This window comes from Camelina sativa, chromosome 5 (genome assembly GCF_000633955.1).
Source record: "Camelina sativa cultivar DH55 chromosome 5, Cs, whole genome shotgun sequence".
NCBI classification, from domain to species: domain Eukaryota; kingdom Viridiplantae; phylum Streptophyta; class Magnoliopsida; order Brassicales; family Brassicaceae; genus Camelina; species Camelina sativa.
Genome location: NC_025689.1, coordinates 1,766,666 through 1,790,459, shown reverse-complemented (window position 1 = coordinate 1,790,459; position 23,794 = coordinate 1,766,666). Strand labels below are relative to the sequence as shown.

General features: G+C 36.2%; 5 protein-coding genes across 7 annotated transcripts in view; 2 read left to right on the top strand and 3 right to left on the bottom strand.

Moving 5' to 3' along the window:
• LOC104784879 (dynamin-related protein 1D-like) lies at window positions 6,765–10,164 on the bottom strand. The gene is made up of 15 exons (XM_010509976.2): window positions 9,914–10,164; window positions 9,752–9,815; window positions 9,555–9,662; window positions 9,367–9,474; window positions 9,230–9,280; window positions 9,088–9,149; window positions 8,885–8,975; window positions 8,714–8,778; window positions 8,414–8,608; window positions 8,193–8,312; window positions 8,045–8,115; window positions 7,730–7,955; window positions 7,600–7,650; window positions 7,149–7,520; window positions 6,765–7,061 (listed from the first exon to the last, which is right to left on the bottom strand). The coding sequence occupies exons 1-15, from the start codon at window positions 10,043–10,045 to the stop codon at window positions 6,933–6,935; spliced, it is 1,845 nt and encodes a 614-aa protein (XP_010508278.1). The 5' UTR covers window positions 10,046–10,164; the 3' UTR covers window positions 6,765–6,932.
• LOC104784878 lies at window positions 12,612–13,814 on the top strand. Its single transcript, XM_010509975.2, has one exon. The coding sequence runs from the start codon at window positions 12,711–12,713 to the stop codon at window positions 13,647–13,649; it is 939 nt and encodes a 312-aa protein (XP_010508277.1). The 5' UTR covers window positions 12,612–12,710; the 3' UTR covers window positions 13,650–13,814.
• On the bottom strand, window positions 15,601–18,191 carry LOC104784877 (ras-related protein RABH1b). Its single transcript, XM_010509974.2, has 6 exons — window positions 17,890–18,191; window positions 17,158–17,228; window positions 16,968–17,056; window positions 16,672–16,783; window positions 16,232–16,322; window positions 15,601–16,051 (listed from the first exon to the last, which is right to left on the bottom strand). Exons 1-6 carry the CDS (start codon window positions 18,004–18,006, stop codon window positions 15,905–15,907), a joined length of 627 nt encoding a protein of 208 aa, XP_010508276.1. The 5' UTR covers window positions 18,007–18,191; the 3' UTR covers window positions 15,601–15,904.
• On the top strand, window positions 18,371–19,456 carry LOC104784875 (acyl carrier protein 1, mitochondrial-like). Its single transcript, XM_010509970.2, has 2 exons — window positions 18,371–18,632; window positions 19,065–19,456. Exons 1-2 carry the CDS (start codon window positions 18,441–18,443, stop codon window positions 19,239–19,241), a joined length of 369 nt encoding a protein of 122 aa, XP_010508272.1. The 5' UTR covers window positions 18,371–18,440; the 3' UTR covers window positions 19,242–19,456.
• Window positions 19,319–23,794, bottom strand: part of LOC104784876 (lysine-specific demethylase JMJ25-like) — a 7,359-nt gene continuing 2,883 nt past the window's right edge. The window contains exons 8-17 of one of the 3 annotated variants that reach the window (XM_010509972.2): window positions 23,520–23,761; window positions 21,541–21,837; window positions 21,324–21,396; window positions 21,138–21,223; window positions 20,896–21,015; window positions 20,734–20,792; window positions 20,522–20,629; window positions 20,348–20,440; window positions 20,171–20,251; window positions 19,319–20,066 (exon numbers count right to left, since the gene is read on the bottom strand). In XM_010509972.2, the coding sequence (XP_010508274.1) occupies window positions 19,934–20,066; window positions 20,171–20,251; window positions 20,348–20,440; window positions 20,522–20,629; window positions 20,734–20,792; window positions 20,896–21,015; window positions 21,138–21,223; window positions 21,324–21,396; window positions 21,541–21,837; window positions 23,520–23,761 (1,292 nt within the window). In that variant the 3' untranslated portion in view covers window positions 19,319–19,933. Of the gene's footprint in view, window positions 20,067–20,170; window positions 20,252–20,347; window positions 20,441–20,521; window positions 20,630–20,733; window positions 20,793–20,895; window positions 21,016–21,137; window positions 21,224–21,323; window positions 21,397–21,540; window positions 21,838–23,519; window positions 23,789–23,794 lie in introns of all 3 variants that reach the window. The other 2 variants (XM_019245634.1, XM_010509973.2) reach the window with 2 other exon arrangements.

The following is a 23,794-nucleotide window of genomic DNA, read 5'->3' as shown; positions in this document are numbered from 1 at the left end:
ATAAAAATGGTTTTAAACAAAATTGCGTTGAAAAAAAAAAAAAAAAATGTTTTATTAAAATTCATGGTGCTTGCTGAGTGACTTTAGTGGAATTTACTTTAGTGAAAATTAATTACTATAGTAAGAATTGTGACTATAGTGAAATTTTATTACGATAGTGTGAAATTCCATCTGTCGTCTACATATACCATATATAATGTTGTGACATATAGTTCTCTTAGGTTTGAACAAACAAAATTTATTCAAGCTGGTAATTATAATAAGTACATTTGATTATGTTTAATTTTTTTTATTCTTTTCAAAGTAATTTTCTTAAGCGGTTTGATATAAAAACAATTCTTTGATTTCTAACTATAAGGAAAACGGGAGGATTATCTAGAAACACAATTTTTATTGTTAGTTATCTTTTTGAGGATTAAGTTCATTTATTAAGATTCATGAGAATTGGTGGCCTGGTGTGTGCATTTTGTACAGCGTCATTTTTTTTAAAAAAATGCAAACATTTGTCTCAATTTGTGTGTATTTTCATGTATTTTAAAATTTTAACATGTACTATTTTGTGAAATTATATGGACTTACGATGTTTTCTATGTTTATAAAATAACGTAAACAAATATTTACAATATTAAGTTATCTATAATAAATATATACAAACCATTTTCTATGCTTCTTCACTTTCACATTTGCTGACATCGAGTTTATTCTCAAAGATTTTTTTTTAATACTCCACAAAGACACAAGTTAGTATACTCAACAACAACCAGAAATAAATTCATAATATTCATCAAAACAAATTCACTTACTTATTGTTTTGAATCGAGATCGAGATAGAAATCTCATGTTGCTATCTTCGGTGGTGTAAAAGTTGGCAATCTTTGCAGTCATAAATGTGGTTCCACACACTATGACTATATTCTATGGGTTCAAATCTCGATGAATATAACCCATCATGAAGATGCTTCAAACTTCTAGCAACATTTTCCATCAAATCCAACAATAGACTGATCAATAGAGGCTATCAACGAACATTTAAAAAGTAACAATAAAATAAGTGAGTTCGCCCTAAAACTTTCTCTCCCAAGCCCGAATATCGAGGAGCCGCTACAACCAAATCTCTCCGACGCCGGTGGAGCCTCTGCTCGCCGACGTCGGGGTACACCGACCTTAGCCTTCGTTTCCTGCTTCCTCTGCTCTCTTAGTTTCTTTTTTTTTTCTCTTTTCCCCTTTTTCCCCCTTTTCGTTCCCGTTTTGCAAACTACAAAGACCCTTCCCTTTCAACCAGTCTCAGGCACAGGCTTGCAAAAAACCGAATTCAACTCCGATTCAGCCTCACTGCCGACGGAAATCAAGTCCCCTTGTCTCTTTAGCTATCGATCCGGAATGATTACCGCTTCTGCAGATCTCTTTTCCCCAACGTCACCCGAGCTTTGGCAGGCGGAGACGGAGACGACGGTGGGTGAAAAAACCTCCAACGAAGTGAATTTTCTCCGCTGCTGGACTTCCGTCTTGAAAACAGACCATCCCCTGCGCGTGGCAGCTCTGTATTTGCTTTCACCGGAGACGAAGTCTATCTCAACCTCCCGGGCTAGCCGCTGTGCATTTCAATTCTCAAATCTGAACTCCAGATCTGATATCGGCATGTTAGCTGTACATGAGGACTCGCCCAAATTACAAAAGCCCAGGTTCTCTCTCGTTAACCCTTTATCATTCCTTCGACTTTATCTAGATTATTTGGTCATCCTCGGTGTTCGAAGACTACATCAGAGAAACCACTTAGCTAGGTTGTCACGGATGTATATAGGGTGTGGTAGAACTATGGTTATTTCTCAGGATGTGTCATTGTCTACTGGTTCCCGAAACTGGAATTATCAAACTGCTCTCAACCCTCAACAATCACCCTCCCTTATGAAGCTCAGGTCTGCTGCTCCCTGGTCCGTGTATTGCCGATCACACTCTTTGTGTGGAATTCTTGATCACCATCTCCATGGCAGAGAGGATCCACCTAGAGTGTCACGGTATCACACTTGCTCTTCGCACCTGTTAGTAACTCCGTTTGTACGCTCTACTGCCCATAAAACCTCAAAACCAACCTCTCGCCCGAAGCTCAGGTCTGATTTTCATCGTTTAGTATCTCACCGACTTCATACGCTGTGTGGAATTCTTGATCACCATCTCCATGGCAGAGAGGATCCACCTACTATGATACGGTCTTACACCTGCTGCTCGCGAAACCTGGTTTTAGTCCCATTGGTGAACCTTTATGTTCAGAAACCCTTGAAGTCTCATGGCATCTCAGTTCTGATCGCAAACTACCGAGGGTGTGATTATAGTCTCAGAGTTTTCTACACCAACAATCACCACTCGCCATCTCCGGCCACATACTTCAAGTACCAATGCCTCGAGCAAACCGATAGCAATACCTCCGCCACCATACGGGCCTTTGGTCCCGAAACTCTGACCATGGCTTTGACTTGGTTATTGTTACTCACTCCGGCGAGCTCCTTGGCTCTGCTGNGTTATCAAACTGCTCTCAACCCTCAACAATCACCCTCCCTTATGAAGCTCAGGTCTGCTGCTCCCTGGTCCGTGTATTGCCGATCACACTCTTTGTGTGGAATTCTTGATCACCATCTCCATGGCAGAGAGGATCCACCTAGAGTGTCACGGTATCACACTTGCTCTTCGCACCTGTTAGTAACTCCGTTTGTACGCTCTACTGCCCATAAAACCTCAAAACCAACCTCTCGCCCGAAGCTCAGGTCTGATTTTCATCGTTTAGTATCTCACCGACTTCATACGCTGTGTGGAATTCTTGATCACCATCTCCATGGCAGAGAGGATCCACCTACTATGATACGGTCTTACACCTGCTGCTCGCGAAACCTGGTTTTAGTCCCATTGGTGAACCTTTATGTTCAGAAACCCTTGAAGTCTCATGGCATCTCAGTTCTGATCGCAAACTACCGAGGGTGTGATTATAGTCTCAGAGTTTTCTACACCAACAATCACCACTCGCCATCTCCGGCCACATACTTCAAGTACCAATGCCTCGAGCAAACCGATAGCAATACCTCCGCCACCATACGGGCCTTTGGTCCCGAAACTCTGACCATGGCTTTGACTTGGTTATTGTTACTCACTCCGGCGAGCTCCTTGGCTCTGCTGCTCATATCAACGGCACAATGTCTTTTGACAGTGACCTACTTGTCATCTCTCGAGTCTATCGAAGATGTCCACTCTTGCAACTTTGATTCCGCTTGTTTCCATTTGCTCTATAGCACTTTTCATAGCTATCTTGGACCCTTGCTTGATGTACTTTTTACCTTTATTCAGGCTTATGGCTTTGGGGAAAGCCTTGGCTTGCTACCTCTTAAACTTTGGGATATTCCATCCTTATCTTTGTAATGTTTCTGTTTGATTAATAGAAGCACTTGTTTGATCAAAAAAAAAAAAAAGGAAATGAATTAATGATTGTGTGCATANGAACCCACAAACCAACATTAGTTCTTATATGATTATTTTTATGTGGTATATAACTAAAGTGATCCAATAGTGTTGTAAAATATCTCTTTTTATCGGTCAAATTAGTTTTATTTGTTCATATACTATTTAAGATTTGTATATATGTGGTTAATTTAAGTATTAAATTATGGCCATTGGCCAATAATTGAAGCACAATTTAAATAAATACATATTTGTTTGTAAATTGATATTAATGAAGGCTCATTAACAAGTTAGTTCATACTCAAATTGAGAAGGTAAGTTCGTTCTACTTCTCACATGTGTCAGTCAATTCACTTGTTCAAATAGTGAAATAAATTATGAGAATTTTAACTAAAATACAACATAACACACAATTTTTTTTTTCTACCACATTACGGGTGTTTTATTATCTATTTATTTTGATTTGTTATGTAGAGACAATTGCATAAACTATGTGTTTGTTGTAAACTTAAAAATCTAATGTCTTAAAATATAGGACAATTTGTCTTTGCATGTAACAAAGTAGTTATACATTTATGGTAGTAAATCTGGTTAAATATTAGTGTGTTGATATCATGTTGGCCTTCCAGTAATAGCCCAGACTTCTTTTTCCTCTATTGTTGTTGGTGCTCTTTTTGATATTTGTACACAATGAGTATGTCGGTATTTATGTTGAAATTATCTGTACCTGTAACCATGTTTTAATATAGTACTAGATGAGGACCCGCCCGATGTGCGGGTTTTAAGTTTTATAAATTAAATTAAATTTTAAAAAATATATATTAAAATTTGTTGTTAGTTATTTATAAATTTTATTTTTGTTCTAATACACTGATTTATATTTATTTACAAATCTTTTATGTATGTTACTATTAAAACTGTATTTTTTTACACCTAAATATACTATGTGTTACAAATATATTCTTTATCACCAACTATAAAATGTCTATATGAATACATTAAGCCAACTATTTTACTTTTATTTCTGCATAGTTTTTTAATTACTAAAATTGTTGGCTCAAAAAACATTTTGAATAAAAAGTATATTACATAATATAATAATCAATGATACATCATCAAAATAATGTATGACCACCATAGAGAAAACGTCAGCTCCGCTCTCATCCCTTATGGAGAGAACCTTGCGTGCAACCTCCTCCACCATGGAGAGAACCTTGGCTCCGCCTTCCTCCCTTGGGGAGATAACCTTGTGCCCATCCTTCTCCACCATAGAGAGAACCTGGCTGTGTCGTCCTTCTATGTGGAGAGAACATGTTCACGTCTTTTTGCTATCTCAAAATGGCTTGCTCCGACAACCAATGAAAGTAAAAACATTTTTCTAACATTACAAAATCTTTTGATAGTAACTAATGTTAAATTTTCTAATGTATTCGTGATAGTAACTATGCAGAAGTGAAAGTAAAATAGTTGGATTAATGTGTTTATATATTACATAATATAGTAATCAATGATGTATCATCACAATAATGTATGACCGCCATGGAGAAAATCTCGGCTCCGCCCTCATCCCTTATGGAGAGAACATTGCGTCCAACCTGCTCCACCATGGAGAGAACCTTGGCTCCGCCTTCCTCCCTTGGGAAATAACCTTGCGTCCAACCTCCTCCACCTCCCTCTCTTAGGGAGATAACCTTGTGTCCAATCTTCTCCACCATAGAGACAACCTCGGCTCTGCCCTCCTCCTGTGTGGAGAGAAAATGTTCACGTCTTTTTGCTATCTCAAAATGGCTTGCTCCGACAACCATTGAAAGTAAAAACCTTTTTCTAACGTCACAATATGTTTTGATAGTAACTACTGTTAAATTTCCAAATGTATTCGTGGAAATGCCTTTGACACACCATGATGTAGTCTCTGTCTCTGCAACGCCTAAACCGCCACCTTGCTTAGTGAGCCCATGTCCACTCTCAGTCCATGGTCCACCTTCCTAAGTGGGCCCTACATCTATTCTCGGCATTTGGATCCACCCATATTTGATGGCAAGTTTGTTACGTCTGGGAGGCTTTAAAAACTTGTTTACCGACCCTTCAAATCAACAAATGATATTTTCTTGTGTTTTGTCCTCACTCGCATAGTTTCGACAATCACTTCCAGGAAGGTTACCCATCATGAAGTTCTCTGAGGACCCTTGACCAAAAAAATAAGTGCATTTTGGTGACATATGTGGTCATATCAATTCTTTTAAACTTTTCCGCAAACCAGGGTATTAGAGTCATTGAGATCCTATGGATCTATCAACAACGATTTATGTTTTTTCAATATATCTACCTATGTTTGTTGTAAGCTTGTGTTTGATTAACTTATTTTATCCATCCATTTGGTTGATGAGCTTCTACTCGTTATCTCCATTTGGGATTGAGTGAAAATAATGGTAACAATTATGTTTTGAAAAAAAAAAAAAAGGGTTTATGACCAACTAATCAAGGTTGAGAAATTAGAAGATAATTAATTTGGCATAATTAAAAAAACAATAAAAAATTATAAGCATGGTAATATATCCCAAATAATTCAAAGATGAAAATATAAATTAAATAAAACAATCTAAAAATACTAAAATAAATTTTAAAATACAGTATTAGGAAAAGAATATGCATATATTAATCTTTTTTTAGGTCACCATATTATTCTTACCTATTCCCAACTGGAAAAGGAGAAAGTAGGAGAAAATTTGGTTTAAAAACATAAGAAAAATTTACCTTTCCATTTTAAAAAATTTCCCAATTAAACAAAATTGAAAGCAATGTTTTTGAACAAATTATTTAAATATGAGATGATCTATGTTTATATAGAAGTGAGTATTTACATAATTTAGAATTAATAATTAACTGTATATTTTCTTTAATCCCTTTTTCTATATTTTTTTCTAGAATTAAAAACTTAAATATTAAAAATAAGTAAATAATATTTTCTAGAATTAATAACTTAAATATTAAAAATAAGTAAATAATATTATAATTTTGAATTTTATAATTATTTAAAAAAAAATTATTTTTTATAAATTCTGTAAGTTTTGATAATTATCTTTTTACATTATTAATATTTTTTAAAACAAAATATTTTATTTTTGTTGTAATCAAATTCCTTTTATTAAATATTAATTTTTACACATGTCAAAATCTAAGGTTGATAACTTAACACATGTCAGAATCTTGTTAATGGCTAACTTTCAAAACCCAACTTTATATAATAAGATTAGGTAATTGTTTGTGTATTTAAATAATATTGAACTTTATTGTTATTATGTGTATTGTACATGCTCAATTTATAATGGATCCACAGGTTGATTTAATAAGCCGAACCTCAATCGAATTGTTACAAGCCAGATGTATTTAATTGTTTAGTTGTTTACTGGATAAGATGATTGATATTTTAAAAACTTTTTTTTTTAATTTGAGATCGAGTGAGAGATGCATCAATTTCTGAAATGTTGTCATCCAACGCAAACCGCAGCATCAATCTCATCTTTAGCTTTCTTATATAGCTCGAGCCTCTTTGCACACTGCATTCTCCTTTCCATCAATGCCGGGTTCTCGTCTAGCAACTGCCCCAATCGTTTCCCCTGCCAAAAAAGAACCAGACCCAAATCCTTAAACCAAGCCGGAAAAAACCAAACTTAACAACATAACCGAAGTAATAAGAGACTAACCGGACTCTGACTGATCTGTGCGTAGAAGTAACTAAGCAACGAGAGTTTCGCCTGTCTGACTTGGCAATGAACAACAGCCTTAGGAATAGTGTTTACAAGAGTCTTTGCAACCATCTTGATGTAAGCAGCGACATTCGAAGCTATCTTTCTGAAATGTCCTTCACCGTATTGGTCTATTGTTGTGGTTGGTGAAGACATAGACACAGCTTGGCTTTCTGCATGAAGCTTACGAAAGAAGTCCACAGTTAGATATGAAGACTCCATGTCGACCAATCTAAGAACTGACTTCATGCTTTCTTCACGAAACTTTTCTAAAGATGAGTTTGCTGCAGCAACTAGCTCAATTTGTAGTGAAGGAAATCTTTTTAGCTCCTGCATTACTTGCACAACAAGAATCAATAACCATTTCTCCATTTACTATATATCTTTTAAAAACAAACCAATCTCTCACCTCTGTTTCTGCAATTGATTTCCTTACAAGCTCTTTTAAGATTAAGTGAACCTGTTACAATCACATTGTTACGGTCTTCTTATATATAAGCTGATAAAAAAAAAAAAGTGAAGTGAAATAAAGAACCTACGGCATTCACAGAAGCTTCAGCTGGACCTCTAAAATGATCTAGGGATCCTTCAATGAGACGACGATAACCCAATTCTGGTGCAATCAAGTGAGGTTGATAGCCATCAGATTCCGAGACAATTCTCTTAACACTTTGCAATGAAAGATGACGATCAAGAGGAAGCTGTTTAATGGCTCCCGGGAGGTTGTAGTCAAAGATTCCATAGATCCGTGCTCCTCCAGGACGCCTAAGATTTTTCCATCAATCAAAGTTTATCTACCATTACAAGAAAGTTCAGAAAATGTTGGTTCAATATATAACTGTGTGTTTTCTTACCCGCCATCCAAATGCTCTTTGAAAATCTTTTCGAATGCTCGACACATTCCCAAGATAGTGTATAGTTGAGCCTGTGACCAACACATTTTTAGACCTACCACAGAAATATACAATTCATATAGTTTCATGAAAATGTGTATGTACTCACTCCAGCATCAATAGCGACAGGCCTGCCTAATTGGTCTAACTCTCTTTCGAGTTCTTCAATGTTTTTGTTTATTGAGGATAGGATACTTGGGATACGGGACCTTATAACAGATTCTAAGAGCTGGAAAATGAAAGACACTGCGTATTATTAAACAGAACGACAAAAAACAAAACTCATTCATGCGTAATAATATATATAAGGCTTTGGTTTGAGTAAAAAACCTTAGAGAGGAGCTTTGCAAGAAACTCTGAACCCATTCTGGCGGCCAAGTGACCATAGTCAGGGCTGGTTTCAAAGTATTCTCGCTCTTTCCTTCTCGCAACCATCATATCAACATTCTTATTAATATCTTCTTGTGAACGGTTCACTATACCAACCCAAGGATATTGCAGCCTGTATGATCTTCCTTCGATAACCTTATCGAGGCAAAAGATTCAATAATATAGTAACTATGTAACACTCAAGATTCCAAACAACAGAAACAAAGAAATAAGAAAGACCAAGACTTGGGAGACACTTACATTCAATGCATTAGTTCCCTTATCCATTAAGTCTAACTTTGTCAGAACTCCAAACGTTCTTTCACCTAAGAGAGTGCAAAAAAGTCAGAAAACAGTAATCATTGCTCGAAAGAGAGAATGATTTCTTCCCCCCAATCCAGAGTTCATTTGCTGAAACAGTTCAAAACAAACCTGTTGGATCCACTTCTTTCGCTAGCTTCATCGCATCGGATGTGGCTATGTCTTGATTTGCAGGAGATATTGCTAGTATAAGACAGGTGGGCTGTGAACAAAACATATCTAAACCATCAAATTAAAAGTGACTGCAACATATTATTAGTTAGCATCATGCACCAAGCCAAGAAAAGTGTAAAGAACTAGTAGCAACTACTCACCTTTGCGACATATGAGCGAACCATTGATTCAATATCCTCAACAATACTTTCTGGCTGTCCATCTGAAAACAAAATTGACAACGTAAGTAATAAACAAAAGGAGAGAGAGATCCAGAGGAAGTAGAGCCAAGCAAACACATACCAACCGCAACTTTAGTCAAACCAGGTAAATCAACGAGAGTAAGATTCACAACTGGTTCCAAAAAAAAACTGATGTTAGTGAAACAAAAGGCTTGTTGTAAACAAGAGCATCACGCACAAAACGATAAAGAAACTGACCATTGGGAGAGAAGATACTAAGGTGAATAGGAACTGGAGAAATCTGTTTGTTCTTTCCATTCCCAGTGATTCTATCAGTCTCATCCTCAATCTCCTTTCTAACCAAAGCTGTAACACGAAATACATTTTCACTATACGCCACAAAAGAACACACACAACACATTGATATGATACAACAAAGTACATACCGAAATTGGTGAATTTCTTATTGGTAAGGTGGAGAAACTCTGCATATTCCTCTGTTCCATTATCAGTTTTATGAAGTTGTAAGACCAAAGGCCGTCTCGTAACAATACCTACACAAATCCAAATCTTCCCCATTGTTTAACAATCAATCAAATCACAGATTATCAAAAAAAAAAGTTTTGGTTTTGGATCCACAAACCGGATCCTCTAGGAAGAAAGTCTCGCCCTACGATGCTCTCTAAAACCGAAGATTTCCCAGAACTCTACACCCATGCATAAGAAGAGAAGAGAAACCTTAAAAAGCAAGAAGCTTTAAGAGAAGAACCCTAAGTGAGAGAGTTATCTGATGAGAGAAAGAAACCTGACCACCGACGACGGCGACGGTAGGAAGAGCTTCCCAGAGAGAAGTGAGAGCGTTATTACCGCCGCCATAATCGCCGAGTGCAGTGCATGCTCTCTGTATCTCATTAATCAACAGGATCAAACTCTCCATTGTCGCCGAGAGATTCAAAATATCTACACAGACGGAGAAGAAGAAGAGAATGCAAGGACGACTTTGAGACGAACGCAGATGGACCGGAGAGAGACACGAGAAAACAGAGAGCGGGCGTTTTCAATATGATTAACCAAAACCAAATCCTAATTATTATATTGTCATTATCCATTTATTTATTATTATTTATAAGTAATCTATTGAAAATTGACTGAAAACCATTTAATGTAATTAGATATTCTACCATTTACGTCTTTAAATGGTTATTCAAACCAAAATATAATTAAAATGTCAATATGAAGAATTAAATCTCAGCTTTTGAGCCATATTGAAACCATCACACAAATTTTAAGTAAACCGTTTTAATGTACCTAAATTTTTAATTAGAAATAATAATAAAAAATCATTATAAAGGCTTTTAAAGTTTGTGATTGAACTATAGTAATCTACTTAACTTTATTTTAGATAAAAATATTTTTTCTAATTATAAGTTGTGGTGATATTTAGTTTACAAATATATATGTGTAAAAAACTTTTTAATGTTAAAAAGTTTAAGAAAACTAGTTTTAAATTAATTTTAAAAAGAATTCTTCATGCTTGATTGCAGTGGACCGGTGGCAATAGAAGACTCAACTGTTTGGAGGTATCAACCCAAATAATCGTTACGCAAACCACAACACTGTCTTCTTCTCCAATGTTAGTTTTTTTTTTTTTGTGAACAATTCTCCAATGTTAGTTCAGCCAATGCACATAATAAACCTCAGGGAAGATCCAAAGACTTAAAAAGCATAGCCAAACAGGATATATATAACCCTACAGAAAACCACTACTTGGTCAGATGGAACACTGAGAGAGTAAGACTTTTAACCTTTGTCAAATGAAACAGAAGTTGACATGGTCTATAGCAGTAATGCTGGAGGAATCAATTAAGAATCTCTGTTACCTCTAAGGAAGGCACTAATCGAATCTGTATGCATTTATTTGCGCGAACTCCAGACAAGCTTTTCCAACTTGACTCATCAATATCCCTCAAGAAGAAAGGACCAATGCAGAGAGCGTCAATGTCTGATTCAGCAGAACCATAAACCTGCTGGATATCAAGAACGGTTAGCTAAAATACATATAGGTGGTTCACCATTACTTAATTATTCTTCAATTCTGCTTCTTATTCACGATCTCATTGCCATCTTACACATATAACATTGATAAAGTTTTAAAGGTTGAATTCATTACAGAGTAAACTCGTTACTAAAACAGATTATAAGAGTTAAGTAAGACCCGTAAGCAAATAAAGGTGGCGTCAACATGATGTTGAGCCCATTATAAAAGCCCAATAATAGGGTAGGGGAGGGGAGGTCACGTGCTACTAACCCAAGAAGAAACGGACGAACAAGCGTGTGTTTGTGTGTGAGATTAGAGAGGAAAAACGACGACGTCTAGTAAATCACCAAACAAACACTTGTCGGCTTACACCATCCACGAGCTCCCATTGCAGTCACATGCCTCGTTTCCCTTTTACATTTGATCGGGGAATGAAGTTGATATCTTTGTTTTTACTTGTTCGTCCTCCCATCCCAATATCTCTCCCCACTAACAAAATTATTTTCATGATTGTCATATTTTAAATGATTAATAGTAAGAGAAAGTGGGATTACCTTTTCCATATATATCTTGAATTGGATTCATACCGTATCTTTGAATTCCCGATCATGTTCATATACATAATGATATCATTAACTATTTCAAGATATGTATTAACGCACATATATATAGACTGATAACATAAATTAGACATACACTTAATGTCCAATATTAAAACGTGTTGTTGTTGTTGTTTATACAAATTAAAAAAAAAAACAAAAAGGAAAACAACCAAAGAAAGACCTTTAATTTGGTAGTTTTCCGAATGGAAATTGTTGTTGGTATCTATATATAACGTTGACATACGATGTCTTAAGTAAGTACGTTTTACTAGTTTATAATATGGTTTTTAGTGAGTCAAATTAAGAGGACGTTTAGTTTAGTTTAACAAGGTAGTTGTGTATATATATTTTTAAAGTAATGATTACATACATAAACAACCCAATTGATATGAAAGTAATAACTAATCATTACATTATATATATAACACCCATTTTGGTGATTGATGAAGTGATGTTTGTTTTGACAAAGCAATGTCAACGACAATATGGGAATTATGATGAAAACCCCGATTGAAATGTTCATCCTCCCACTTACAAAGCACATCCATAAAGAAATACTACTCTATAGTGACGTTTATTAAACTAAAAAAAAAAAGGGTATACATAATTTATCTTTAACCATAAGTATAAAAATGTATAATCATCATCATCTTCATTAGCAAAAACAATGGTTATGTGGTTAACGTGTCAAGACTTTATTACCTGAAAATTTTGCTTCTTCTTAAAAAAAGAAAGAAATCAGAAAAATTTTCATTTACTCCGGCGATTCTCTTCTCTCTCTTCCTCTCTCTCCAAAAAAAGAGAAAATCTCAGAGAGACTCTCTCTCCTCTCTCTCAGAAGAAGACAAATTAATCTTTTTTATTCATCAGATCTTCTTCTTCTTCTTCTTCTTCTTCTTCTTCTTCTTCTCATAAAAATCGAAGCTTTTCTCTATTTTTGCAGAGTTTCTTTTGGGTCTCCGATGAGGTGTAAGAGACATACAGTAGATTTTAGTAGCAGTATAGGCGTTTGTGCTTCTTGTCTCCGTGAGCGTCTCTTCTCTCTCGCCGTTTCTACCGCCGCCTCTCAAACCGACGATCATCATTCTCGTATCTCTCCTCCTCCTCTGCTTTTCCCTCGCTCTGTTTCTCCTTACGTTGCTCCTAGAAAATCTGACGCCGGAGTAGACTCTGTAGTATCTTCTTCTTCTTCTAATAACAGACTCTTCTTCTCAACGCCTCAAGTATTGGAAGGTGGAGGAAGAAGAGGTTCAACCTCATCGGAAAAAGTCTTCGTATCATCTAAGAAGAAGAACAAAAAAAACGGTTTATCTCGTTTCTCAAGCTTCTTCAGACCGACGACGAGATCTGACGTTTACGATTCGCGTCGCGATTCATGCGACGACGCCTCCACCGTTTTTTCTCAGTCGTCAACATCGTCGTCAAGGTCATGGCTCTCTAAAGTTCTCTCAGTTCGATCAAAGAAGCAACAGTCAAACACAACGACCTGCTACATCGAGGATTTGATCGCTGCAGAGTCCGATCATCATCGAAATCGACCTAGACAGAGATATTGTAAAGGAATGTCGCCGGCGGGAGAATCAACGACGAACGAAGACTCAGTTGAGGAATCACCAGGTAGGTTAAGAAGAACGCCGGCGATGGGAACTCCGGGGAGGAGGAAACCTAAGGTTGGGTTTGGTAGAAGCGTTTCAGGGATGGCTTTTTGTTTGAGTCCGTTAGTGAGAGCTAAACCATCGTCTAACTGTTCTTCTAACTGGAGAGGGAGATTTCTGCCGGATTTTGGATATTCCGGCGAGTTGAAGTCGCCGGCGAAGCCTCACCTTTCGACGGCGGCGTCTTTTTGTGGTAACCGGTCTAAGAAGCTTGTTGATTTAGGAAGACTTGATCACCGCCGTTGATTCTCTTTTTTTTTTGGTTGGGATTAAAATCTGACCGTTCTTTTGTGAAGTTATTACCTTAAATACCCCTCACAAGATTCATATTTATGTGGTGCACTTTACTATACAGATAAAAAAAGAGTGAAATTACCATTTTTGGTTATATATAATAATAATGTTTTCTGATTGTGTATATTAAAAGGAAGATATATTCGTTTTTCTTTTTAAAAAATTTTCATTAGGAGAGATTAGAAGAACAATGTCGTCTTGGTTAGTGTCTATTGTCTAATGTGCCTCTGTTTTTTTTTTTTATATATGATTTTTTTTTGGGTGTACACATCAAAATGACAGATAATAAAAGAAGAAGAAACCTATGACTAGTTTTCATGTCAGAATTGTAATATATTTTCAATTCTATTGAAGTTTTCAAATCTAACCAAAAAAAAAAGAAGAAAATTTTCAATGTTTTCGTTGTGGGTAATAAATGTGACATAACCTTGTGTTTCCCTTAATCTAGAAAAACAAAATTCTGACAACACTTCTCTTTAGACATGGATTGCAAAGTCAAAAATTAAAACCAAAAAATCTCACAAATTCCCAATTTACTAGTCTCACTTAACTAACTAGACACATCAAAACCTAGGAAAAAAAAACGGGCATATAGGTCCAATAATAACATAATAGGTCTCAGTTTCGATCAGTTTAGATGACTTTTGGTAAGATCTTCCAAGTAGTACCGTCGTAAAGTAAAGAAGAGGAGTTTCAAAGGTTTAAAAGGGTAAAGACTAAAAGGAGTTTTTAATACACAATATATACGAAGTGGGTCCAAATTTTTAAATTCGATGGGTCCTTAGCCGTGAGTGAGGAGGAGCAATGCAAATACGATCATTCTCTATGGATGGGCTGAATTGTAATTTGATATTTCGTCTTAATCTTACAGGACAGAGAGCATTAACGGTCATAAAAGGGAAGTTGGCATTTAATGAACGTGGTGGCTTTGGCTTGGCTTTGTTGAGAAAATAGTTGTAGTCTTCTTTCTTTCTTTCGTGGCTCTACCATCTCCTCTCACCTACATACCATCTTCATTGATTTCAACTTACTCATTCTGTTTTCTCTCTTTTTTTTCTTTTAGGTGGTCTCTTCTCTTCTTTAATTATTGTCATTATTGCGAATTATGTGTTGTTTGCTGAGAGTGGGAAAATTCAAATAAAGCACACAGAAAGTGCCTTTATAATTCATTCTAGTTATTAGTTGGTACAATGGACTATTTTTAAGCTATCAGTTAGTACTATGTATGAGGTATTTTATGGATGATTACTTGATTATGAATGTCATTTAAGAAACAACTCTAACAAAAATTTCGAATAACTTATTTAGTTGGACTGTTCAAACATATGAAAATACTTTTCAGGTGCGTTGAAAGGAAAGCCACTCCTAAAAGTTTCTATCTTTCAAAATGTATGCGTCATAATTAAGTATTGACATTATAAAGAATTAATTAGCTTTTTCCTAATCACTAGAGAAGTGTACATCCCGTCAACTTGTGAATGTTAGTTGTTGTTTTTGCAATAACTAGCCGAATTTATAGTTATTTAACGCTAATATCTACTTCTGTTTTACTCGTAATGCAGCACTATCCCACCGTAAGAATGAGATCATCGCTGAGTAATAATGTATACACATTACTGCATTAATAATCCCCATCAGAGCTTTTCACCAAGATAAAATAAGTTTATTTTCTTTTAGGTTTTCTTTAATAAACAAGGTTATCATATGGTGGAACTGGAGAAAAATACCTGGGAACAGTGAGACCTTTGAATTTAATTAGCTCATTTAAGTGATCTGACCTAACGACATGTGTACGAAATTAATTCTCTCTTTCTTTATGATATGGGTCAAACATAAAAACAATTCTATTATGTATCCTTCTTCTCTCTTCAACTGTCTTCACATGGAAGGAAGAAACGAGAAGAGTGTTTTTATGTAATTAAATTCATAGACTGACAAATCATAGTTCTGAGACAATATTAAACAAAAGTACTGAAGCAGAGAGCATTTGAAGCTCCAAAAGACCACAAAAGATCAGAGTTAGGGACAAACCATAGCTAAAACAAAGTCTTTCTTAAAACAACCTGATGAAAGTTAAAAAAAAAAAAAGTCGAATAAGCAGGCAAAAATTTTACAATAACGGATTGGATAATGCGAAGGCTGGAGGGACTTTTTTTTTTTTTTTGTCTTATAGTTTCTCTATCGATTTGTTGTTGCTGTTGTCAATTTTAGCAAGAGCATCCTCCTGATTGCTGCTGAGACATAGATGCATTTGCATTGGAAGACTTGAGATTGACATCAACCATATCTTCTTGCTTTGTCGAAGACAATGTTTCCATTCCGGGCAAAGCTGCTGCTATCTTGCGGAAGAGAGCCTAGGGTTGAAAACATTAGCAGGATGGGTATAAAAGTATGTGAGAGAGTATCAGTGAGAGATCCATACGAATAAGAAGGATGTAACGGTTAGCAGGTGGGTATAAAAGTCTAGGGTTAATCAACAATCTTTTGTTGTTCAAGAATCCCTCAGAAATAGGTGAAGCGAAAATCATTGTTACCTTGATGTTGAAGCCTGCTTTGGCACTGGTTTCGATAAACATTACATTAAGTTCACGAGCCTTAGCTTCTGCTTCCTCTATTGACACTTGTCTGCGAAACAAACAATTTATTACAAAAGGCCCATTGACAGTAACAAATAGTAGGCACCATCAAGCGTCAAAGCGTGTTGACTATAAAGAAACCCTATGCAGTTGAACACAAAATGATTTTCCATTTATTATCTTGTAGGGTCGTTTGAAACATACTCAATACCACCAGAAAAGTAAGAAGCGGTTCAATCCAAAAAGAAACTCATTTGTATCGGAAATATACTTACAAAACCAGACCGGGAAAGAGGGCTACCAAATTTTTAGTCTCAATTGCTATTGAACTGTGATTTGCATAGCAAAAATTTAAAAGAAACATGTAAAAGAAGAGATAGTTTTGTGATCACTATTACCTTTTTTCCACAAGGTCAGTTTTGTTTCCCACAAGCACAACTATCACATCACTACCACGCTCTGTCCTAACCTCATCGATCCACTTAGTAGTGTTTAGAAAGGATTGCCTGCCTATATGACAGTGGAAAACAAAATAAATCTCGAGTTTCACAACGACTGATGTATCACAATACAGGAGAAATCAAAATGCATGAACTCATAAGATTACTGAATATCACAGCCACAACACGTCAGATATGGGGATAATACTCATGTTGTTTGAGAGAAAGCAGAGAAAGGGTGAAGAGACGCATACTTGCAACATCATACACAATAACAGCAACAGACGAATCCCTGATATAGCTCGGAATAAGACTCCTGAATCGCTCTTGCCCTGCTGTATCCCTGTCATATGTTTTCGGCTCTCAATGTTAATAACCAAGTAATGATCAATCTGCAATTATATTCATCAGCGTTCGAAAACCAAAAAAGGCTCAAGATCTTACCAAAGCTGAAGTCTGACAGTTCGATCTTCAAGGTACATTGTCTTTGATAGAAAATCAATACCAATTGTGGCCTGAGGATCATGAAACAAAGAACATTGAGTATAATGATGATAAGCTAGCACAGTTCACTTAGTAGTAGGAGCTCAAACGTCATTATCATATTTACAAATCAGCAAATGAGAACAAATTCGATTAAATAAATCATGATAACAAAGATCAAGGAAGCATCCTCATATGTTACTTGGATCTTCTATGGCACTGAACAAAGTGAGCGATTACAAAAGCCAAAATTCACAAACGATGATCATTCAAGCTGATGGTTACGTTCTATATACATTGATTAAACACGGTCTACAAATCAGATCACACACAACAACGTAGAATCAAACGCTAGATCAAGAGAACGATTTAGAACTATGGCACTGAACAAAAGCGAGCGATTACGAAAACGATGATCATTCAAGGTGATTGTTACGTTCTATTCATTTGACTAAACACGGTCTACAAAATCAGATCACACACACACAACAACGTAGAATCAAACGCGAGATCAAGAGAATGATTTAGCACTATATAAACACGATTCGCGTCCATTGTAGAACGGATCTCAAAATCGATCAAACCCTGGGACGTCCCCGACTTTAAATCCCCCCCCCCCCCCCCAAAAACACAAGCCAACGTCGTGCATCGTGGAGATCACAACTAGATTTGAACAACGGAGATTAATATTACCTGGTAAGTATTGTCGAATTTGTCGTACATGAATCGAGTGATGATACTGGTTTTGCCGACGGATTGATCTCCCAAAAACACCAGCTTATACTTGGCGAGCGCCGAGACCGGAGCCATGATTTCCTCAAAGATCTAACTCGCCGGAACGGATCTGAGAAAACGTCGAGATCTCGCTCGCTTTGAGAATACTAGTTTCCGCGATATTTACCGGAGAGATCCCGTCGCTATGGAATTGCAAATAAAACTGTATTAGTGAGTTTTGATTTGCTGGTTTATTCGAGATTGGGTCCTTTCTGTGAAATTAGAAAACTATTTGAGATAAATTACAACATATAAGAAACTTAGAGGATTGCAGATTACAGAAATTTAATACATTATGGGCTTCTTATATAAGCCCACGTAAGGATTTTGGCCTGGCCTTATAGTAGTAAGCGGGCACGTGACAAACACGTGTCTTCCTTCTGTCAATGACCTGAACCTTGAACCTTTCTTCACCTTTGTGTGTCTCCTCATCAAATCCCTAAATCTCGAGGTTCGAAGAAGAGACGAAAATGGCACTGAGAAATGCAATTCTTCGTCACTTGAGGGTTCCGGTTCAAAACCTAGGACTGAATCAGTCTCAAATTGGGTTCCTTGGTTCGATCCGGTCTTTTTCTTCTCACGATGATCATCTCAGCAGAGAAGCTGTCGTTGATAGAGTTCTTGATGTCGTCAAGAGCTTCCCTAAAGTCGATCCCTCTAAGGTCAGTTCGATCTTCATATATTTTAGCTAAATGTTAAGATTCGGCTTAGACCTGCAATGGAGTATGGGGATCGAATCGTGGTTCCTATCTTTTTTTTTTTGTTTTCCTAATTACTGAAAGATTGAATCTTTGTCAATGTTGTAGCTTTTGGTTGATTTGGTATTGATCTAGTGGGAATATACACCAAATGGTATCTGAAAATATGTTGCTTTGAGTCTTGTTTGTTAATCTAAGGTTAACTGATTCTTAATAGGTCTAGTAAGGTTATTGTTAGAAGCTGCTGCTTCAGATGTTGTTGCCATTAATTTGGTTGATGATCGAATGGATTTGGCATTTGATGAATCCTTCTTGTTTGAAAACATACAAATCTTTCAGTTCTCTTTTAGAGTTGTTCATTTCGTTGATGACTTGGTGATAACAATCAAACTACAGGTGACTCCTGAGGTACATTTCCAAAACGATCTGGGGTTAGATAGTTTGGACACAGTGGAGATAGTGATGGCTATTGAAGAGGAGTTCAAGCTGGAAATCCCAGACAAAGAAGCTGACAAGATCGATTCTTGCACTCTCGCCATTGAATACGTTTACAATCACCCAATGTCTAGCTAAATCCTGTGGTGCTCTCTCTGTCTCTCATGGTTTCTCCTTCTGTTTCTTCCCCCCTTTTTTTTGAAATTTGTATGAGGTTCTTCTCTCTTGAGAATGGGATTTGCAAATAAATTCACTTCTGTTTTGGAGAGCATTGTTGTTTATTGACTCTTTTTAACAGTTTCAGTTTCTTTGAGAAACCCCTTTTTGCTTGAATCTTGTGGAAGTTGACACTCTTTCTCGAAGTGAATACAAACTTGTCTTCAAGTCTACTCTAGTTTTTTGGTTTATGAATTGAAATATTAAAAACACAATTGAATTAACTTTCGTTCGATCCAGTTATTGTCAGGCAGTTTGGTTTGAAACGCACCGGACGCTAAATTAATATCAAAACATATCTATTGTTATTACTGTACTTCACTACTCTGTTTCAGCGTAATAATACTCTTAATTCTCCAACGGGACCTCTTAGTATGATTACTCCAGCAACTATCTCGAGAAAATAAGGTAACTGATACGTCAGAGAATCAGAGCAGATTAAGGATAGAATACAAAATATGCCAAAAGTTAGATATAACTAACGACAAGTATCTTCTCACACTCACTCACTCCATTGGTGCTCTGTTTAACTTAGTGAGTTTGCTAAAGCTACAACAAAAGACTACTACCACTACTCCTACAACTTCTCCGCTTGTAAATTTGCGTTGATTTCTTCACTTCTCTGCTTTTTCTTCCGCACGTATGTCTTTACTATCTTGGCTCTTTTCACCCCCTCGGCTTCTGAATTTCTTCCGCACGTATGTCTTTACTATCTTGGCTCTTTTCACCCCTTCGGCTTCTTGAAACCTGAACCAGATACAAAAGAAAAGAAACTTCAGCTTAGACGACAAGACACTCAGTTTCACTAATGCTTTTTTTTAGGTAGTGAGAAGACAAGTAAACACGCTTACTTCTTTTCAGTTGGAGGCATGTCTTCCAGAGCCTTATCGATTGGATTCACTATCCCCTTTGACTTCTCCTCCCAAGAAGACCTGAACCAACAAACACAAAAAACTCAGCTTAGACAAAAAGAAACCCAGTTTACTGATGGTTTTTTTTAAGAGTAAGAAGAGAAGTATAATACTCACTTTTCACTTGGAGGTAAGTCTTCGAGAGTCTTATCGACTATCCCCTTTGATTTCTCCTCTTCAGCTTTTTTCTCCACTTGAGCTTCCAAAGACCTGAACCAACAACACAAAAGCAGAAACTCTGTTTACTAATGTTTTCTTAAAAGTAGTGAGAAGAGAGGTAAATACGCTCACCTTTCACTTAGAGGTAACTTTTTGGCAGCCTTAGCACCTCCCTTGGTTCCCCTCTTTGCCTTACTTTTCCCTCCCTTAAATGTTTTCTTCTCTTCGGGTTCTGGATACCTGAACCAACACAACACAAAAAGACTCAAGCTTAAAACAAAAAGAAACCAATTTGACTGATATGATTGAGATAGGTAGTGAGAAGAGAAGTAAAAAAAACTCACTCCTCTCCACTTAAGTCCCTGAGAGACTTATCGACTGCATGGATTATCATCTTCTTAACCTGTTCAAGCAAAACATAGGGAAACCGAAAACATTGACATTTACAGAGGAGTTGGAAACTTTTGCTCCAAAAACAACCAGGAAATTAAGACAAAAAGAAATACCTCCAACTTGTCTTCTTTTGCAAAATGATTAGGTGGAAGTAGACGAAACTGTTTTGTCAAGCGTAAACACTCGCTGATATTTTCAGGTGAGACAAAGTCAAGCGCTACCTTTGTGCAAGACTGCAAGACACAAGAGAAATAGCACAATGATCAATTGATGAACCTTCCGAAACAAAAAAGGCACATTTGCTCAAATTAATCCACTGTATCCTAATTACGCTAGTAATACAAAAAAAACTCACCTTCAAATTTCGGACTTGATGCGGGCACCCGACAGGTATTAAGACAGCATCGCCAAGCTTCTGATTAAAGGTCCATGGTTCAATACCTACAGAATACAGCCCCAAAGATATGAATATAGAACTGTCAAGATAATGTGGAAATTAAGATGGAAAATGTGATTGGTTATTAGTAAAAATTCAGCATACCATATTCTTCTTTCAGCTTCTTGATATGATATCGTGTTAGATAGATGGTCTGGTCGTGTATCGGGTGAGAAACCTGAAAAGAAGAAGGTGGATGAGCATACAAATATACGCAAAAACCATCTGTGGAGGAGAGACTGGACACAAAGAAGACACTACATACTACTATATGTAATTGAAGAAAGGAGGAGATGAAAGTATGCAAAATATAGTAGTGTACCTGCGACAAAGGGCAGCAGTAGAAATGTCTAAACTCCTGGTAATGTTTCAGAAGGTAACTTTCTAATTTAGGAATGTCTTCTCTACGGAAAATGTCCCAGAGAGCTCCATCATCAGATTCAACATTTTCGGCTTCTTGTTGAGACTTGACAAGAATCTTTATCATTTCCTCCTTGTTAGCTACAGAGCTATACAGCTCTTTGACATCTTGTTTAGCATGCTTCTTTTTCAGTTCTTCAATTCCAGATTGTTTTCCCTCTTCAATGGCCACTTCAGATATGTGCGTCAATACATTCACCTGAAAATAACCAACACACGAATATAAAATATTGAAAAAGAATTAGATAAGAGTATAAATAAGACTAAGAGAGAGAGAGAGAGACAAAATCTTATTATTAAAATAATGTTCGTTGACCAGTTGACTTTATAGTATATGACAACGTGCTGCTTTATACTATTAAAATAAAGCAGTATATGATATGAAGTATATATATAGAAGAGAGAGAGAGAGAAATTAATATTAAAATCAATTTTTGACTGAATTGGATATGAAGTATGAAGTATTTTGGGGTAGGAATCAACAAGTTAAGAGTTCATTCAAGTGGTATCTATATCAGTTATAATTTTCTAGTCCAACAATCAATTTCAAATGTGTTTTTGTATATTACAATGTATCTCTGTGGATATCAAAATTGAATCTGAAAATATAATTTTGACAACCAAGCATTTTCACAAGTAACATGACCGGTACTCAACTTTAACTGAACTCCAATGTGACAAGGTTCATTTACCAAATCCATTTTGGAGAAAATGAATATTTGATGTTCTTCATAAATAGAGTTCAACAAAAGAATTTTGGTCATTTAATTAAAGCATTGGGAATATCCATATATGGGAACATCCATATATAGACACTGACAACAAAGAAGAACAACATTTTGATTGGAGAGAAGAATACATAGCCTTGAGAGGAGAAGTGTCGCAGATAATGAACATGTAATTTTAATGATTGTCTTCGGCGACTCATCTGAATCTGTAATTTTCAAGCTCACGGTGTCGTTTAACATGGTTGCTACTTCTCTAAACACGTCGATTTATTCTGTCGTTGTCGCTGTCGCAGCTGTTTAATAAAAGAACAGAGCCATACTCTTTTGATGAGTATAACCTTTAACAATCCCTTTTAAATCAGATGATTGCATTCTTACCAATAGGAAGACAAAATTGTTACAATGTGGCATTGTATTCTTCAAGGTTCTTAACAATTTTACTGCATCCCCTATCAAATTGAGAATTTCTTTGCTTTGGGAAAAAGGTAGTGGAATTAGAATTTAAGTGATTGAATTACTTCACAAACCCCAACAAGTTTGATGTTGGTCTTTCTACTTCATAAGGTAAGGATTAGCGACAGCGACACCGTTTAGCAGCAATAACATGCAACAAACAAATTTTCTTCTGATTTATTGACATAATGTCTTTTCAATCTTCTAGCAAAGGCCGTTCTTCTCTTCGGTATAGCAGAATTTTGGATTTACGCTAGTAAATTCCGGTTGATTAAAAAAAAGTTTCCATAAAGGAAAGAAAAAAAACAGAAAAGAACTTGTAGTAAAAAAAAAAAAGTTGTTGGGGCCCATAAGGAAAAAGGTAAATTAACTAACCCCTCAGACAGCTCAATTTAGACTTTTTGAGAGTTTTGAAGACTAAAAGCCTATTTTTTACCGGGAAAAAAATAAGTCTAGAAAATTCAAAAGATTAAATGAAGTTATCCAGTAAAAGAAGAATGAGACAACTAATCCTATATTTAATTTTAAGAAGAACTAAGTGAACTGATATACTTAAGATTTTACTGTTGTCCGATTCTGTTGTTTTATTAGGTTCTGAAATCATTATGAAAGGGAAACTACCAAAAGAATTGACACAAGTATATATAACAACAATATGGAAATGAAAACGAGAAAAGAAAAAAACGTAAAGGGTACTAACCGCATCAGACATGTCGCAATGGAGCTTAGTAACAGAATCTCCACGGCCAAACTCCTTCTCAAATCCATAAGCAATATATGTCTTTGGCCCCATGTCTGGCTTCAAGCAATTTTTAGGCAGTTTGACAGCCAGATTCAATGGTCCATTATCAGGGTGAGTGTACTGCTTCAAAGGCAAACTGCATAAGAACTCCATCGCATGACGTGGCAAGTTTTCTTCGAAGGCCTTAGATGGAGGCCAATCTTTCAGTTTCCAAACTTGTGGCCAACCCATTC